General features: G+C 46.5%; 1 protein-coding gene across 2 annotated transcripts in view; it reads left to right on the plus strand.

Annotated features, from left to right (window-relative positions):
• NEDD4L (NEDD4 like E3 ubiquitin protein ligase) overlaps window positions 1-18,398 on the plus strand; it is a 350,990-nt gene that overhangs the window by 108,719 nt on the left and 223,873 nt on the right. For both annotated transcript variants that reach the window (XM_081253287.1, XM_081253288.1), the window contains exon 2: window positions 4,732-4,805. In XM_081253287.1, the coding sequence (XP_081109413.1) occupies window positions 4,732-4,805 (74 nt within the window). The remainder of the gene's footprint in view (window positions 1-4,731; window positions 4,806-18,398) is intronic.

The following is an 18,398-nucleotide window of genomic DNA, read 5'->3' on the forward strand; positions in this document are numbered from 1 at the left end:
ACATCAGTGTATACATGTCAGTCCCAATCGCCCAATTCAGCACACCCCCACCCCCCCGCGGTTTCCCCGCCTTGGTGTCCATACGTTTGTTCTCTACATCTGTATCTCAACTTCTGCCCTGCAAACAGGTTCATCTGTACCGTTTTTCTAGGTTCCACATACATGCGTTAATATACGATACTTGTTTTTCGCTTTCTGACTTACTTCACTCTGTATGGCGGTCTCTAGATCCATCCATGTCTCAACAAATGACTCAATTTCGTTCCTTTTTATGGCTGAATAATATTCCACTGTATATATGTATCACATCTTCTTTATCCATTCATCTGTCAATGGACATTTAGGTTGCTTCCATGACCTGGCTATTATAAATAGTGCTGCAATGAACATTGGGGTGCATGTGTCTTTTTGAATTATGGTTTTCTTTGGGTATATGCCCAGTAGTGGGATTGCTGGATCATATGGTAATTCTATTTTTAGTTTTTTAAAGAACCTCCATACTGTTCTCCATAGTGGCTGTATCAATTTACATTCCCACCAATAGTGCAGGAGGGTTCCCTTTTCTCCACACCCTCTCCATCATTTGTTGTTTCTAGATTTTCTGATGATGCCCATTCTAACTGGTGTGAGGTGATACCTCATTGTAGTTTTGATTTGCATTTCTCTAATAATTAGTGATGTTGAGCAGCTTTTCATGTGCTTCTTGGCCATCTGTATGTCTTCTTTGGAGAAATGTCTGTTTAGGTCTTCTGCCCATTTTTGGATTGGGTTGTTTGTTTCTTTAATATTGAGCTGCATGAGCTGTTTATATATTTTGGAGATTAATCCTTTGTCCGTTGACTCATTTGCAAATATTTTCTCCCATTCTGAGGGTTGTCTTTTCATCTTGTTTATGGTTTCTCACGTATTTTTAATGACAGTGTTATAGCCCATTGCACAGAATTGCCGTGAATATTTAACTCTACTTTTGTGGTTTTTTACTTTTTAAAAAAAATTTATTTATTTATTTGGCTGCATTGGGTCTTCATTGCTGAGCACAGGTTTTCTCTAGTTGCGGCGAGCGGGGGCTACTCTTCCTTGCGGTGCGCAGGCTTCTCATTGCGGTGGCTTCTCTTGTTGCGGAGCATGGGCTCTAGGCATGCGGGCTTCAGTAGCTGTGGCTCACGGGCTCTAGAGCGCAGGCTCAGTAGTTGTGGTGCATGGGTCAGTTGCTCTGTGGCATGTGGGATCCTCCTGGCCCAGGGCTCGAACCCATGTCCCCTGCATTGGCAGGCGGATTCTTAACCACTGCACCACCAGGGAAACCCCTACATTTTTAAATTAAAAAGATGCTTTGATGACTCTGTTTAGCTAGTTTGGGGGGGGGATTTTTTTTTTTTTTTTTTTTTGCGGTACATGGACCTCTCACTGCTGTGGCCTCTCCCGTTGTGAAGCACAGGCTCCGGACGCACAGGCTCAGCGGCCATGGCTCACAGGCCCAGCCGCTCCATGGCATGTGGGATCCTCCCAGACCAGGGCACGAACCTGTGTCCCCTGCATCGGCAGGTGGACTCTCAACCACTGCACAACCAGGGAAGCCTTTGGGGGATTTTTATGGATTTTTTATTTTATTTTTACTTTCTTAGGATTGATTCCTAGGTGAGAATTTGTTTACTGAATGGGTGTATGTACAGAATATTAAGGTGTTTAGACCCTCCTGATTTGTTTCCCCATGTAGTTGAGGGGTCTGGTATAGCACACTCTCAATAATACTGGAAGGTGGGCTGGGAGGGGTAGGGGGTAGGAGTTTTGTCTGTCTTCATTGCTGTATCCCTGGATCTTAGAACAGATGTTCATGTTTATTAAATGAATAAATCAGTTTCCATAAAAAATTCTAGGTATCCCTTCATTTTAATTTATTTTTATTCATTTATTTGTATAAATGTTCCCTGATTTTTAAAATGTATGCTTTTGCAGAGTAGGTCTGTCCAATGTAAGAACATTCACCCAACGTTAAACCTAAGGGAACTGGGTGTTAGCTGGGCTCATCCTATTCCTTAGAATCCAGACAAGGTTCCTTTGAGCCCCCTATGGAGTTGGTGGAAAGTCCAGGATTCTGCCCAGGATTTCCGAGAATCCCAAGGGCTGTGAGACAAAGAGACAATTTCTAACCAGAATTCTTGTCTTCTCCTCCATGACTTGTGATTGACTGTAGTTTGGTTATCATCACACCGTCCCTTCTTTATTGCTCCCACATCAGTCACAAGTGCAAGACTAGGTGTGTTGCTCTGAGTTGGTCATTGGAAGAGTTATTGCTTTGTAGACCCTCCATCCTCCTCCTCCTCAAAGGTCCTTTCACCCTTCTGCCGCCAGATCACACATCTGTTTCAGCCAGCATCAAGGATGGCCCTGGAGATGTAGCGCTTTCCTTTAACAGTATCCACCCTCCGGGGGTTCCAGCCGTTGTCCCCACCCTCTGCACAGTGGTGTCTGGGAGAATTGCTGATTTGCAATATTTGTCATTGGTGAGAGAGGCAGAGAATTGGGATGGGGGAGGCATGGAGACAGAAAAAAATAAGTTCCTCTCCAGCTGTTCCTTGTCCTCATTTCTTCTTTTGAATGATTCCTTATTCCCCCAAGTAAAGTCTTAACCTCTCGCCTTGCAGATGAGGATTTCATTTTAACCCATGGTTCTCAATTGGTATGCTACGGGCACTAGTGGGTCATAAGCTCTTCCCAGGTGTACTAGGAACGGTCCACAGGCGTGTTGCCAAATTTTGATCCACGTGTAAAAATACTTCAACTGTGGCATTCCTTGAGCTGAGTAGGCCATAGGAGCTGTCAAATGATGGCTGTGGGGTACAGCCTGCTATGAGAAACAGAAAAAAGCCTTAGCCTAGATAACGTGCCAAGAAAGAATCCCTGGTGATGGGTGGTGAGCTGACTGTGTAAGAGAAAGGGGAGGGCACTCAGCACCTGCTTAAAGGACCAAGGGAAGAGCATGTGACCCTGGGAGCTTTGGTAAACCATGTAGTAGGGTCCTGTTTTAGTTATCTCTGGCTTGGCTGAATCTTTTCATGAAGGTTGCCAAACATATTAAATCCTGCCATAGTTGAATGCAGGCCTCCTTTGAAAGGGAATTATAAACACACACGTTTGTGTCCCTTGCTGTGTTTGCATGTGGGCAGCCTTGTGTCGGGGGTGGATGGTTGGAAGGATGAAGGATCCTGGAAAGTAAAGGTTCTCAAACATGGGTTCCAATTGCCTGTACGTGTGCTTGATCTGGGCGGCTAATTGTTAAGGTTCAGCACCCTTTTCGCTCCATGTTTTATTTCACCCTGCCTTTATCTCCTTTGACAGGACGTAACCTACAGATCATTTAGGGTTTCTTTCCCTCACCTATGTCTTGACTAAACACATTGGGAAGATGAATTTCATATTACTTCTCTCTTGCCCCTCAGCACTTGGGTCCCCAAGGGCTCCATTGCTAGCCATTTTTTCTTCTCACTCGTCTTGGATAACTTCTCACAGATCTTGAACTCTACCTACCAACTGTCCGCTCTACACTGATAACTCCCAAGTCTCTAGCCCAGACTAGGTCTCTCTCCCATTTATCTATTTAGTCATCTCTTTTTTTTTTCCACCTGGTTGTCTCACAGGGCACCTTGAATTCAACTGAATTCTCTGTTTCAATTTATGTTAAGACTTAGTGACCCAAACTGGAAATCTGAGTTATCCTGGACTTCTGCCTGCCCTTCCCCCTAAGCCATCTCATCTCTCCTGAATGTCTTAGCCCTTAGACTAGACTTCTCCTGGCATGGCACCATCACAGGGTCCTGTAGCCCTTAGACTAGACTTCTCCTGGCGTGGCACCATCACAGGGTCCTGTAGCCCTTAGACTAGACTTCTCCTGGCGTGGCACCATCACAGGGTCCTGTAGCCCTTAGACTAGACTTCTCCTGGCGTGGCACCATCACAGGGTCCTGTAGCCCTTAGACTAGACTTCTCCTGGCGTGGCACCATCACAGGGTCCTGTAGCCCTTAGACTAGACTTCTCCTGGCGTGGCACCATCACAGGGTCCTGTGCTATCGTCTGCGCATCACTCTCAGTAGACCATCAGCATATTCATGTCTGTATTTCACGTCCAAGCTCAATGCCCATAGGAGCTGCTTAGAAAATATTGGAATGAATAAATAAGCAGGTGGATGGGATGAATGAATGAATGAATGGTTTCTGAGATGTTGTGGGGTGATTTCCATTTAGGATGATGCTTTTTATTTCTTTTTACTGGAATGAGACATTATTTTTGTTTGCCAGCACCAACATTTTGAAACCGTAATTTTGAGGAAATATTTTACCACGTGAAATTCCTCTCAGGCCACACACACAAATATATTAACTTCAAAGGAAGAATTATTTATGAAATTTATGGAATGTTATTGCACTTGGGCATTTATCTAGGTGGTTTCGTGTGTGCGGTTGTGTTCTTGGTACAGCTGGGAAATATTTCCTGTCTGTGGCAGGAATCATTGATCTGCATGACCTAGTTTGAATTAAACTTGAGCTTAATTAACTTGGATGCTCTAAATGTCTAGGGTTGTAGGATTTCAGAGCTGGAATGTTGCTTTCTGAACTTCAGCGTAAGGAAGGATCGCCTGTACGTAAAGAGTAATCATTGACTTTGCGTACTGGCTGAGAGAACCATCGACTGAAAGTCCATTTTGTAAACTATTTTTTTCCCTCTCCAACAGGGAGAGTCCCGTATCCTCAGAGTGAAGGTTGTTTCTGGAATTGACCTCGCCAAAAAGGACATCTTCGGAGCCAGGTATGTTTGCTTTGTTATCTGGTAGGCTTCTGAAGAGAGTTTTAAGCAAGCGCTTTTCAAGTTCAGGTGCGTCGGAATGACCCGGATGGGGCGGGGGCGGGGCGGTGCTTCTTAAAGCAGAGATTGAGTTTCTGATTGAGTAGGTGATGCTCATGCTGCAGCTGGTTCAGGGACCACATTCTTGCAGGGGTGTAGACCTTGTGTAACAGCGGCAGTTAGCAGGCTTGGCCTTCCTACGGGTTGATTTCATGAAGAAATTAGATTCAGATGTTTCTGTTTTTCTGCAGTAGAAAAATAAGTTTGAGAACATGTCTGTGTTCATTTTAATATATTCCTGTTTTTTTTTGTTTAAAAAAACAACCCTAGCTGAGGGAAACAAAGTATTGTTTTGTTCCTGGGAGAACTGGATATGTCTTGGCACGTGTAATTTTGGAATTAAGAGACTTGGTGATTTCTGTGGCATTTACAGAAGCACTCGCAGCCGAATCATTCTGGCTGTTTTAGCTTTTTTGTTTCGAGTGTAGCACCTGGTATCCCTGTATCTTGCAGTCAGCCCTACTGGCTCTTGACAGTGTGTTGCCTTAAGTTGCTGGGCTGGCAGCAGAGTGAGGATTAGAGCTACTTGGAACTAGGATTTGAACCAGATTTCGGAGAAGAAAGCCCTTTTGAACTTTTGACCTAAAGGATATATTAGAGATGATGTAGTCCAACTTCCCTGTTGAATGGAAACAGGAAAGATTACTATTTAAATCCAGTCACATAGGAGGCCCCCGGTCCCTGCTCAGCGCCCTCTTCCAGTTGGGTACCTGATGGGGTTGAACCAGAGGACCGTGCTGGCCACTGGAGTCACCACACAGGAACACTGGGTCATCCCGTGAGTCCCCGGGACCATTGCCCGTAGTGGCGCTCAGGTTCAGGGCCTCAGCCTGACACTGTCCAGTGTTCTGTGCAGCTAACCTCGTCCTCCCCACACCGCGCAGAAGCCCTTGTCTGCCGTTGGTCGGCACACCTCTTCTATATTCTGTCCTGTTACCATGCCCGTTTTGAGTTTTGTCTAGCAAAGAAATAAGTAAGCTACTAATGTGATTTGCGTTAACGAGCAAAAGTAAATCCAGGCATATCTCACTTTGTTGCGCTTCCCAGGTACTGCTTTTTAACAAATGGAGGGTTTGTGGCAATCCTGGGTTGTCAGACGACGGCTGACATTTTTTAGCAAGAAAGTATTTCTAAGTTAAGGTATTTACCCTTTTTAAAAAAGGACATAATGCTATTGCACATCTAACAGACTACGGTATAGTGTAAGCATAACTTGTATATGCACTGGGAACCCAAAGTTCGTGTGACTCGTTTTATGGTGATATTCGATTTATTGCGGGACTCTGGAACTGAGCCTGCAGTATCTCCGAGGTCTGCCTGTAACTAAGTAAAATTGATGCACGTTCAATATCAGGGAAATATTTTTTTTAAATTTCTGATGTTTACGTGTACCCCACATGACTAACAGGGTTAGCTTTCTGAGTTGTGTCACTGGGAAACCGCATGCTTTGGGGCACTGCCATCAGCCTGAGCTGCGGGTGATGGGGTGGGGAGGGGCAGGGGAGGCACATCCCACCTGCAGCTTCCTTCTCATTTGACCTGAAGCCACCCTGAGCAGTTTACCATGCGCCTGCGCTAATGCTCTGGCATTTCACTTGCCTCTTACTAAATTAGACGTTTATTGGAGACAGAGACATCTTACTTTTTAGCATCTTTCTTCTACTGCTTAACACACAGAGCACTAAGAACAGGACTGGGTCAGTTGGTTTTAAATTTCAGTGTTTGCACGCGGGCTAGTAGCTTGTGCTCTTATGTCAGAAATGCCTGTTGCTCTGACTGGCTCTTTGCAACAAATGTTAGAGTTTGGAAGGAAGGAGTTGGATTTGGAATATTACAGTTACTTTTCGTTTGATTCATTTTTGTTTTATCCAAAACTCTTCCTTAAAAAAATGAAATTGATTCAGATTGTTTTTTAGCCTGTTCAGAAGCCCTGAGCTTAAGATTGGTAGCGGAATTGGGCTCCAAATCGTAAAAGAGCCAAGCAGATCTGAATTGTTACCATTTATATGAAAAGAGGAAGAGTCATTTCTTCGGGGCAGGGTTGAGAGGAATTATAGGTAATGCCTCAGGATGTTCAGTGGAAAGAGAAACAGTGTCATGGCTTCAGGAACCGAGGGCCCGAAAATGAGCCAGAAGCTCTGAATCTGCGTCCTGCCCCTCACTGCCTTAGTTTAATAAATTCAACACTCACACCCCTGCCTGCCTGCCTGCCTCCCTCCTTCCCTCTCCCCCCGTCTCAGGGGCCAGAGTGCTCAAAGGACCCGTTTGCCAGTGAGTGGGCGCCAGTTGGAGGGTTAGGTGACCATGCAGCGTCCCGCCGCACTGGCATCTCCCTGGAGAGTGGCGCCGGTTCTTGCCTCATTATTTTGCCTAGTGACCTGCGGTCTCTTCCATGTTGTCTCATGCACATCCTTTCAACCCACCTCTATCACAGTACGTCAGCAGAAAGCAAGGAGAGCACTTTCCTCGTCACCGGTGGGCTGGGGTCAGGGAGAACCCCAAGGTGACTCTGGTTGGCTGGCAGCACTCACGTGTCCTGGGGGAGTAGCCGTGAGTGCGGCAGGTGTTGTAATGTCTTCTGCGCTGTCCCCTGGAGTGAGACCCTTTTCTCTGTGTCCTTCTGAACCGCAGGCCGGCAGGCCCCCCTTCTCCCCCAGCCTGTCACTGAACCTTCCCTCCACCTCTGTGTCTTCCAGGACCCTGATTCTCCCTTCACAGAAGGAGGGCTGGGTAGACACTGGGAGTCCTGATGGATGGAGGAGGAAGGACAGTCTTCCTCAGCAGCAGCGTCAGGCACTTGGAAGTGGTAGAAATCACATATACAGGCTTGGATGTGTTGGAAGACGGATTGACAGTCTCTGGAGTCGAAGGAGGCTGCCTGGGTCACGTGGCCTGTGAGGGTGGGGGAGGGCCAGGCGTGTTGGTCCGAGTAGGTGATGCTGGAGGGTAGATCAGTGCACTCCTAGGTGGGCTCCTTGTCCCGCAGAGGCTGCCTGAGGCTCCAGCTCTGAGGACTGGCATCTGCGGGGCCCTGGCCTCTAGGCCTACCTCTCAGCTTGGTCTCACGAAGACCACCCTTTTCCAAAACAGAAGTGGGTGCCCTCTGTATGCAGTGTTTGTAACATGATATTACTTCCCTTTTGACGTGTTATTGGCATTTTACACATGGCCTACCTTTTGAAAGAGGCTGATTTTCTTTTGCTCAAGCTTTAAAAAAAGAAAGAAACTTTCTGCTCACCGTGCACCTGAAATGCCCTTCTCCTTACTTGCTCTCTCTGTCCCAGTCCAGGGCTGAGGACACAGGATCACTTTCCAGCTTCCATCCAGCAAAGTCTCACTTTATTAAAAGAGTCTTTATTGTTGGGAATGTCCTGGTGGTCCCATGGTTAGCACTTGGCGCTTTCACTGCTGGGGCCTGGGTTCGATCCCTGGTCGGGGGACTAGGATCCCACAAGCCTCGCAGTGCAGCTATTTAATAATTTTTTTTTAAAAAAAGAGCCTTTATTGGAAGAAGATTTGATAATTGAGCTCTTGCTCCCCTGGAACTTCTCAGCAGTTGGTCTGTGTGGAGAATTGCCGCAGTAGAGAAAGATGTTATCTTTTGGACCCTACCTTCAGGTGGAGAAGGGCAATCCTATAATCTGTCATCTAAACAAGGGACACTTTTGTTTGCAACAAATGCTGAATCAAATGGGGTGTCAGGACATGGGATGTAGATGGAGACGGTGGTCACCTTGGGTCAGAGGCACCCGACTGTTAAGATCCATACTGTGAAGAAAAAAATGCTGTGCAAGGGTTTTGAGCGTTTGTTGTCGTTGCTGTCTTAAGCTTGGCCAAAAGAAAATCAGACTCTTTCAAAAAGTGGGCCATGTGTAAAACGCCAATAACACATCAGAAGGGAAGTAAAATCATGCTGGAAACACCGCATACAAGAGGGTACCCACTTCTCTTTTGAAACAGGCTGTCTTCGTGAGACAAAGTGCAGCGTTAGGGGATCAAGGTGACACCGCCCCCTGGGAGGTCCCTTGGATGCTGTGCTGGTGGATGGTTTGTCGCGACTCGCTTTCTGAAGTGACCCACCGACATGTCCACACCTCCCACCCTCCAGCCTGCTGCAGAGCGTTTGAGCTGAGGCGCAGACCGAGCCAGATGAATCCCCTCCCGGCCTGGTTTGATCTGCATTCGCCTGTGGGCTGAAATCCCAGTTTCCCGTTAAGGTGGAGGTCTCACGTCCCTTTGTAACGCAGTGTGCCACGGCCTCTCTGGTTGGTCTGCCTCCCGCTCTGGTCCCACCCTGGCCGCTGCCTGCTCTTGCCTGCTCACCCCTACACACAGCACACTCTGTCTTTGCTCCCTCCTCCCCTCTGCACCCCTGTCCTCACCCTCACCTGCCAGGCAGCACGGCTGGTCCTCTCCTCTGCTGGTCCCTCCCAGTCCCCCGGCAGATCACTTCCTGTCTTTCATGTGCCCTACAACCCGGAAGTATTAGGTGTCCCTCTGTTGTTGTTTTATGATTATAACTATTTCTTTCTCCCAGACTACCTTTTTAGCTTCTGACAGCTAGGGTTTATTTTATTTATTTTTTACTCTCCCCGCCTTACACGATACCAGCACACAGTAGATGCTCAAGAAGTCTTTAGGGAAGGAGTGAACGGTGACCTCCTCTCTTCCCCGCTTCCCTCCTATTCCTGCCTCTTCACTGGAAACTCACCTTCCTCTAAGTGCGCCGTGGGACGTGCTGCTGCTTGCCTTGCGGGTGTCTCCCCCTCTGCCCGGAGTCTGCTTACGTCCTTTCTGGCACTGCTCGCCCAGCTCTTCTCCAGGTCCAGTTCATCTGGCAGCACCTCTGCTGGGCTCCCCGGCCCAAGAGGAGAAAACAACTCTTGTGCCTAGGCTGTCCTGGTTCCACGAGTTTCCCCCTGCCCCGGTCTCAGCTCGGAGGCTGTAGCTCTTATTCCTGTTTTTAAGCCCAGAGAGATCCTGGCACATGGCAGTTGCTTGACTTGACTTCACTAGTAGAATCTAGTAATAGAACCTAAGCTGTGGTGCAGGGTCGCCAGCCTGGAGGAAGGGTCACTTTTTTCTAATTCTCAGAGGTGCCCTTAGCTCATCAGGCATCTCCCTCACCCCCACCCTGCCATCCAGGGCAGGTGCTTTTTGTAATTCTCACAAAGGGTCAGTGTAGACCAGTGGAGGAGGCCCGCCTAGGACTCTGATAAAAGGTGAGCGTGGGGGAGGGCTTGAGGGAAGCGAGCACGAAGGCTGGTGTCAGTAAAGCATCTCGGGGGGCCAGCGGGATGGCAGGCAGGCAGGGTCTCCGTTTGATGCTGATGTCTTTGCAGAATCACTGCTTCAAAGCCCACAGAAGGGAACACACTTGCTTGTGGTGGTGGCTATAGAAACTTCTGCTTGGGGGGCATGAGGCTGAGCTGGGGCTGCAATGGAAGGTCAAGACCCTGCACCAACCACTTAGTCTTAGGCTCAGGATGGAGCCATTGGCACGAGTCATGGGTTGGGGAGCACGTGGCTGTCATTCCAGACAGGAGAAGTAGAGGCAGTGGTCCGGGCTCTTGACGGGCAGTTACAGGTGGGGTCGGTGGGACCACTCTGACTTCCCAGGGAGCCTTTTAGGTACTTCCTGATGTGGCAGGGATGAGTCCTGCTGTTCGGCCACAGTGATGTGTGCAGTTTGGGGTCTGGGAGTCATGCTTTCCTCACATGGGGGATAAGGAAGGAGGGGAGCAAGTCACGATAGCTCACGTTTAGTGAGTGCGTCCTACGTGCCAGGCATGGCCTGACCTGTCTACACAGGATCTCGTTTGATTCTCCCCAAAGCCCTTATGCCGCAGGCCCTATTCTCCTTTCCATTTTGCAGACGAGGAAAACACGGCAAGAAAGAGAAGTTGCAGAAAAGAAGGAACTCATAAGGATGGTAGTGGGAGCAAGTTAAATAGGAAACAGCAAAACGTAGAGAAAATGAATAAAACCAAAAGTTAGTTCTTTGATAACATTTTTAAAAACGGACAAACCTTTAGCCATGTTAATCAAGAAAAATGAGAGAAGACACAAATGGATAAAGTCAGAAATGAAAGAGGGACTATCACTACCACCCTTACAGAAATCAAAAGGATTTTAAGGGAGTGGTATAAACAACTTCATGCCAACATATTAGACTACTAAGATGAAATGGAAAATTCTTAGAAAAAAAGACACAAGTTACCAGAACTGAATCCAGAAGAAACAGAAAACCTAAATCTTCTTGTAAGGAATATTGATAATAACTAAAAATCTTCTCAAAGCAGTGAGTGTAGATGTGGTTATTAAGGGTAGCATTAGAGGGCCTTGTGGTGATGGTAGAGTTCTGAATCTTGGTTGTGTTGGTTATGTGAATCTACACGTGATAAAATCGCATAGAGATACACACACACGTGCACATCACCATTTGGGGAAACTGGTACATGGAATATTCCTGTATATATATATATATATTTGCTGTGAATGTATAATTATTTGAAAAGAAAAAGTTAAAAAAATTTCCACAATAAAAAAGCACAGGCCCCCCCCCCCAAAAAAAAAAGAAAGAGAAGTTGCAAAGTCTATATACCACTAGTAAGTTTCAGAGCTGTGAGCTGAGTGAGAGCCTAGGCTCTTAAGTTACTTACAGACTATTTTGAGTACTTCCAGGTTGGCTGGCCCAGTGCATGGAACGTGATATGAAGCCATCAGAGTCTGCCTTTATGAAGAGGGAATGATTATCTCCATTTTTAGGTGAGGAAGTTGAGGTTCAGAGAGATTGTCATCAGCCCAAGATGAAACCACTCTGTAGTGAGTGGTGGGACCAGCTGAGTCCAGATTTATCTGATTTCAGAGCTCTTGCCCGTGGTACGTTAATACTCATCTTGAACGGCCAAGGTTCAGCCGTTGGATGGGCCACTGGACTAGGTGACTGTTAGATTTGATGACTAGGCATTTTTTAAAAAGCAGATTTAAAGAACTAGCCAGTGTGTGTGATGGCAGCTAATCAAGTGCCTAGAATTGTGAGTGAATATCATCAAGTATTAGATTTCGAATAGATAAGATCTTTTTTTTTAACTTAAAATACCTTTTCGCGTTTCAAACTGTATTCTTTTTCAGTTAAGCTTGTATCTTAAGACATCTAACCTTTTGTCATAGGCTTAAGTGGTAACTGAATAGGATCATTTTAATGCAAGCTTTAGATCTACCCTCCCCCCCTTTCCCCCCTTAATTATGATCAGAGTCTTTATTCGAGGTTACAGTGGGTGGAATGCTTTTGAGACTGTAAAGCTGCTCCTTAAAATTGAGCAATGCTGGCGAAGACAGACCAACTCCAGAATTTTATGCGTTTGTGCAGAAAGTTTCAGGACCCAGATTTCACAGTTGCTTCTTTATTGTGTGGGTTGAGCCTCAAGTTAGACCTGTTTGGGTTGCTCTCATTTTTTCTTTTGGCAGCTGGTGATTTAAAATTTAAAACACGTACGACATTGGAGGGATGTGGTCAAAAAATCCTTCTGTCTTCCGGTAATTGAGACTGATGGGGACTTAATGCCACCTAATGATAGCTCTGTGGCACCAGGTCACTCCAGTCCCCACTGTCTAGATTTAAGTCGTTAACATTTTGCCACATTGGCTGCATCTATCTTTTTTTTCCTGAAGTATTCAAAAGTGAATTACAGACCTCATGGCACTTAGCCCCTAAATACTTCAGCCTGTGTCTCTAGGAGGAGAAAAAAAAAAAAAAACATATTCCCTCAGAACCATCATGCAGTTTTCACAAAATGAACAATAATTGCCTGCTGGACTCTATTACCTAGTCCATTATCTGAATTCCCCCAACTGGCCCTGAAATGCCTTTTACAAGTGGGCTGTTTAAACCAGAATTCAGTTGAGAATCATGTATTGCAGTTAGCTGTGAGGTCTCTTAAGACCCTGTTAATCTAGAACAGTCTTCGCTCCCCTTTTTGAATGACCTTGAGGGGTCAGTAGGTCGTCTCTCTGACCACATTTGATTGTTTCCTGTGGTATCATAAAATATGTTCTTCTTTCTCCTGGGTTTCCTGTACCTTAGGAGTTGGATCTAAAAGGTTGATCAAATTCAGTTTAAACTTGTAAGACAGGAATGGGGGATGCTATTTGATCAGGAGGGACCCAACATCTGGTTGTCCCATAACTGATGATGCTAAAATTCATCCCTGGGTTAAAGTCTGTTCCCTCCACTGTTAAATTACATTTTCCCCCAGGGGACCAGCAAGAAATGGGCGAGGTGGCAGTTTGGCACTAGATACATGTGAATTTTAAACACGAATTTGCTTTTTCTCCCAAAGGATTAGAAATTGTTTTTTCTTTTGCCCCTTTTGGAAAACAGCGCACAAAAGAACTCTCCCCCTTTTACAGATTGAGAAACCTTGAGGCCATAAGGACCTTGGGGGTCCCCTTGCTAACTGTCAGCACTTCTAGGACACGGTGAGGCCAGGGTTTGTATAGTGTCAGGGTTTGTATATTGTGGGTTCTAAACTGAACCCACAGGTGTGTCTCTTTGGCCCGTGGAACACTAAAAGAAATAAAAAATTTGAGCCAGCGTTTGGGAGATTTCGTATTAAAAAACCAGATTTCTAGGTTTCTGGAGAATCTCGACGACCTAGACATCCTGGCCCGTGTTCCTGTGAGGCCGCGTGGCTGGAGCTGTGTGCTGGTGGCGCCCTTTGGGTAGGGCCATGCCCTTGGGGCCACCATGGACCCCACACCTCCTGCTGTGTTATGTGTGGCCGATGTCCCCCACTGACCTGGCCCTGAGGCCCCTGGAGGGACCGCCTGCGTTTGGTGCTGACCGTGCCCTGGGTGGTCTTCGGCGTGTTGCGCTGACCTCCCTGCGGCCCACCTGGCCCCTTACGCTCTGCTGACACTGTGTTTGTGACCTGCCAGGTCTGTGCAAAGCTCCCTCTCCCTCTGGAGGCCTTTTGGAGCAGCCTTAGCTATCTAGGGCATTGCTGAGAATCACAACAGCAACACTAATGGCCTCTGGGCCAAAAAGTATTTGTCTTAAAATCCTTGCACCTAAGAACCCTTACAGTTAGTCATGTGAGAGCACAGAGTACCCAGCTCTCAGACTGTTTATTCTAATTGTTCTCCCCTGACCCCCAAACCCTGAAATGACGTTAAAAGGTATGAACCCTTTCCTCCCAAATAAAGACCTAATTCCGCAGCAGGCACACAGCTTTTTATATATTTGTGCTTATCTCCTGGTCTTTGAATGGATGAACAGATGAAACATCCTTTTTTTAAAAAAATAATTTTTAATGTTTTTTTTTTTTTGGCCACGCCATGTGGCATTTGGGATCTTAGTTCCCTGACCAGAGATTGAACCCATGCCCCCTGCAGTGGAAGCGCGGAGTCCTAACCACTGGACCGCCAGGGAAGTCCCTGCAACATCCTTTTAAAATATGTCGATCACCGTTTGCACACGGTTCAGGCCACCAGGTTTCCCAGACAGAAACGTGAGGAGTGGCAGATGGGTCAGTGCACAGGGCAAGCACGTCCCCATCCTGCCTTAAGCCCCAGGCTTGCTGTCCTAGAGCCAGTGCTGGAAGAATGGATGTTTAGAATGATCTAGACTCCCTGAAGAGGCTGTGCTGGAGTATGCACTGATTCAGAATTCAGGGACTGTCTGATCAGTTTAAAACTATACCCATATAGGGCTTCCCTGGTGGCGCAGTGGTTGGGAGTCCGCCTGCCAATGCAGGGGACACGGGTTCGTGCCCCGGTCCGGGAGGATCCCACGTGCTGCGGAGCGGCTGGGCCCGTGAGCCATGGCCATTGGGCCTGCGCGTCCGGAGCCTGTGCTCCGCAATGGGAGAGGCCGCAACAGTAAGAGGCCCACATACAGCAAAAAAAAAAAAAAAAAAAAAACTATACCCATATAGACTGGCCTTTGTGTCTTTCCAGTTTTGGTAAATAAGGGCGTGAAGTCGACGGGCCACATTCACGTACCGTTCCCTGCTGTTATGTTCATGAGAATCCCGTGTTCAGAATCCCCTCCTTTGCCTCAACGCCTGACACGTGAATGTGTTGGCATCTGTCACCTAAAGGGCCTGGGCTCTGCCACCTGCTTTAACACAGAGAGGAGGGAAAATTGCAGGATGTCTTGCCCTTACCTTCATCAGTGATGGATGCTGCTCTGGTCCCTGAGTCTCTAGGGCAGGGAATTTGACGCATTTTAGGAAGATGAGGGCGCCCCGCACGTAGCAGATGCTTGATAAATTTTGTTCATCTGGTCACAGTGGAGCCTGAGAGAATGGAAAAATTAAAAAGCAGCTGAAGAGCCGTGGGCAGTATTTTAATCCACTAACATAATTAATTACAGAGGGCACCAGTGGGGGTTGGAAGTCTGAGGATGCCTCTGGGGAGTGGTGAGGTTGGACCCTCTCCCTGACATCGCCGTGTCCCGGGACCCCAGCATCCTTCCTCTGCCTCTCGCCCCGCCTACCCACCCACCCAACCCCGGCCAGGCTGCCTCCCTCCCCTCCTTCCTTCCTTCCTCTCTTTCATTCCTCAGCGGCCTGTGTCCCCCCAGCTCACCCCGATAGCCTTACTCTTGCTTGATCCTAAAGTTTATTCTATATTTGTCTCCCGGAAGTTCCCCTTTTGGTGATGGGAAAGGATGGAAGGAGCTAAAGTATTATAAGGAAGGGAATGTTGCCAACTTAAGACGAGTCAAAAGTGAAAGCATTTTGGAATGTGGAAGACAATGAAGACAATATTTATTTTACAGAAATGGAGCTAACAACCCAGCCTTCAGGAGCACAGCCAGTAGGTATTGCATGGAGAGAGGTCTGACGTTCGGATGGCGGGGGGTGCATGCTATAGTTTCACCACCAAAGGAATAAAGGAGACGTTCCTCTCTCTGTTAATGGTTCCCCAGTGTTTTAGGTAAGGGCTGACTCTCCAGCTCATTCTCAGTGGTAAAGCCTGGAGGAGGCCTTGAGGGTAGGGCTCACTGTGCACCTGCACTGACAAAAATGGCATCATTGAAGGTGAAAAACTTGTTATACCTAAAAGAAATTTGCATTTCAAAATTTCAAAATTTTCAAAATTACATTTCCATTTGCTTTTCAAAACGCACACCCCACAATCCATTTTGGTTTGCAAGGCAGAAATAGAGACACAGATGTAGAGAACAAATGTATGGACACCAAGGGGGGAAAGCGGGGGGTGGGATGAACTGGGAGATTGGGACTGACATATATACACTAATATGTATAAAATAGATAACTAATAAGAACCTGCTGTATAGCACAGGGAACTCCACTTGGCTGTACAGTAGAAACTAACACAACATTGTAAAACAACAACTATACCCCAATTAAAAAAAAAATCCATTTTGGATGTATCTCTCTGGAACCCCAAAATATTATTTTTCAGATCCAAATCTCATATGTTGGATTATTGCATCTTCTAAGAAACATTCATAGAGTTATTTCTATTTAATGTTTATATTTAGGGCAGGAACCTGGAAAATTAAGTTTTTAAGATGCCTTAGAAGTTTAACCAAGCTGTCAGGTTCTTCAGTGGTAAAGACAACCTTTCTAAGAGCTGCTGCAGGCAGTCTGATTCGGGGCCAGCAAACCTTTTCTGTAAAGGGCCAGAGGGTAAATAGTTGAGGCTTTGCAGGACTTACAGTCTCTCAAGATAGTACTAAAGCAGCCAGGACAGTGTCTAAATGAATGGGCTTGGCTATGTACCAGTGGCCTGTGGGCCATAGTTTGCCCGCCCCTGAGAGTATAAGCTATTGATTCTCTATAACATATGTATTTAGAACTGGGGGTGCCAGTATTATTTGGTCATGATTTCCAGATTAAACTACTGTTGGTTGGTCAGTGACAGACAGGAATTTAGCCAGTATTGACTTTTTGGGCATGAGGGAGTGGGGTTCCTAGATGCAGCAGTAGCTTTTAATTTTTTTCCTTTGCTCTCCAAGGGCTGCATGCTTACAGTACAGCTTATGAAACGTTTTACATAGGCGCTATGGATTTTAAAGTCCGCAAATGAATACAACTGAAAAATGTTTTTGTCTTAGAGAAAATGATTTCTCAGTGCTTTGTATATAACAACACGAGTAAGAAATAAAGTTGAATTTTTGTGCATCCCAGCAGATGCAGACACATCGTTTAACTTAGGGTGTGGCCATTAAAATATTGCCTCTTTTCTCTACCGAATATTTCTTAAACTTATGACCTTACTGCCAGTAATGTTTAATAAGGAATCTGCAATGTGTAACTCCTCAGTAAATTATTAAAAGAACTGGCATTCCTACTGTATAATATCAACACAAGTGATGCAAAGTATGCCTTGCCCCAATGGGTATGTGCTAACATTCCTTCTGGCTTGCCGAGAGGGATGGGGCATAAATAAACTGCAAGATTTGTTTCCAAGCCTGTCTTTGGTTGTTATAGGTACACTGTTGTGCTTCCCCTTTTGAAGAACTGATTATTGTTTCAAAGTCCCTGCTATTTTTAGATGCTCGAAATTAGGCATTCAAGATTGGAAGGTAGAGAAGCAGTTGAAAGAAATACTGTGTTTCAAGTTTGACGGCAACTGGTTGCAAAATCAAAATGGATGAATCATAACTTTACCACAGTTTCTTTTTCTTTTTGCTGGTGAGAAAATGATAGTGTTGGTTATATAGCCTCACTCTCACTTGTCAACTCTTGGGAGTTCATTGCACACAGTGGCTTTAATTTTGTTGAAGTGATTTTCAGTGTTATCTGCAGTTTGGACAGCAGAAGAAAACATGCAAATTCCTTTCTTCCAAAATGGATTACTGGCTCCCTGCAGTGTGATTTCATTTGCTCTCTGTTATTAAGTATGTAGTCGAACCATCGTGTGCTAGAAAGGAGATTTGAGTGACTGTATACCTCAGTCAGGCTCTTTTGTTTGCAAAAACAACAACAAAACCGGTTTCTTGGCCTGAAATGTCAAAATATTCTTTCTCTGGACTAATCTTTCCGAGCCGGGGACTCCACCGTCTGTCTGGGCATCCAGGTTAGGGACCCGGGAGTTGTCCTTGGCCATCTCATCCCTCCAGCTCTGCCTGGTCTCCGTGTTTGTGCCGAGGGCTTCCTGAGCGGGGTTCACACCTTCACGTCTGTTGTCTGCATACAGAGAATGCTCCCTCTCAAACAGACCGTATTCCGCTCCTGGCCGACCCTACAGCGGCCACTCGTTGCGGTGGATCAAGGTCCTGGCTCCTTAGCCCCGACTCCACCACCCTCCTGGGCAGCCGTTGGCCTCGGCCTCCCCCAGCAGCCGTGTTCAGTCCGTGCCTCCCAGTGAGATCTCCCGCAGGCAGCTTTCCCTGTCTCTGCACCCACCTTGCCCAGGTGTGCAGCCTCAGCTTCGTTTGCACATCACTGTGCTCAGTGGTCACACTGCACGGTGTTGGGACTTTGCTAGACCGTCATCTCCGCACCCCTCTGTGGTCCC

The sequence above is a fragment of the Mesoplodon bidens genome (genome assembly GCF_964165515.1).
Source record: "Mesoplodon bidens genome assembly, chromosome: 13".
In the NCBI taxonomy this organism is placed as follows: Eukaryota; Metazoa; Chordata; class Mammalia; order Artiodactyla; family Ziphiidae; genus Mesoplodon; species Mesoplodon bidens.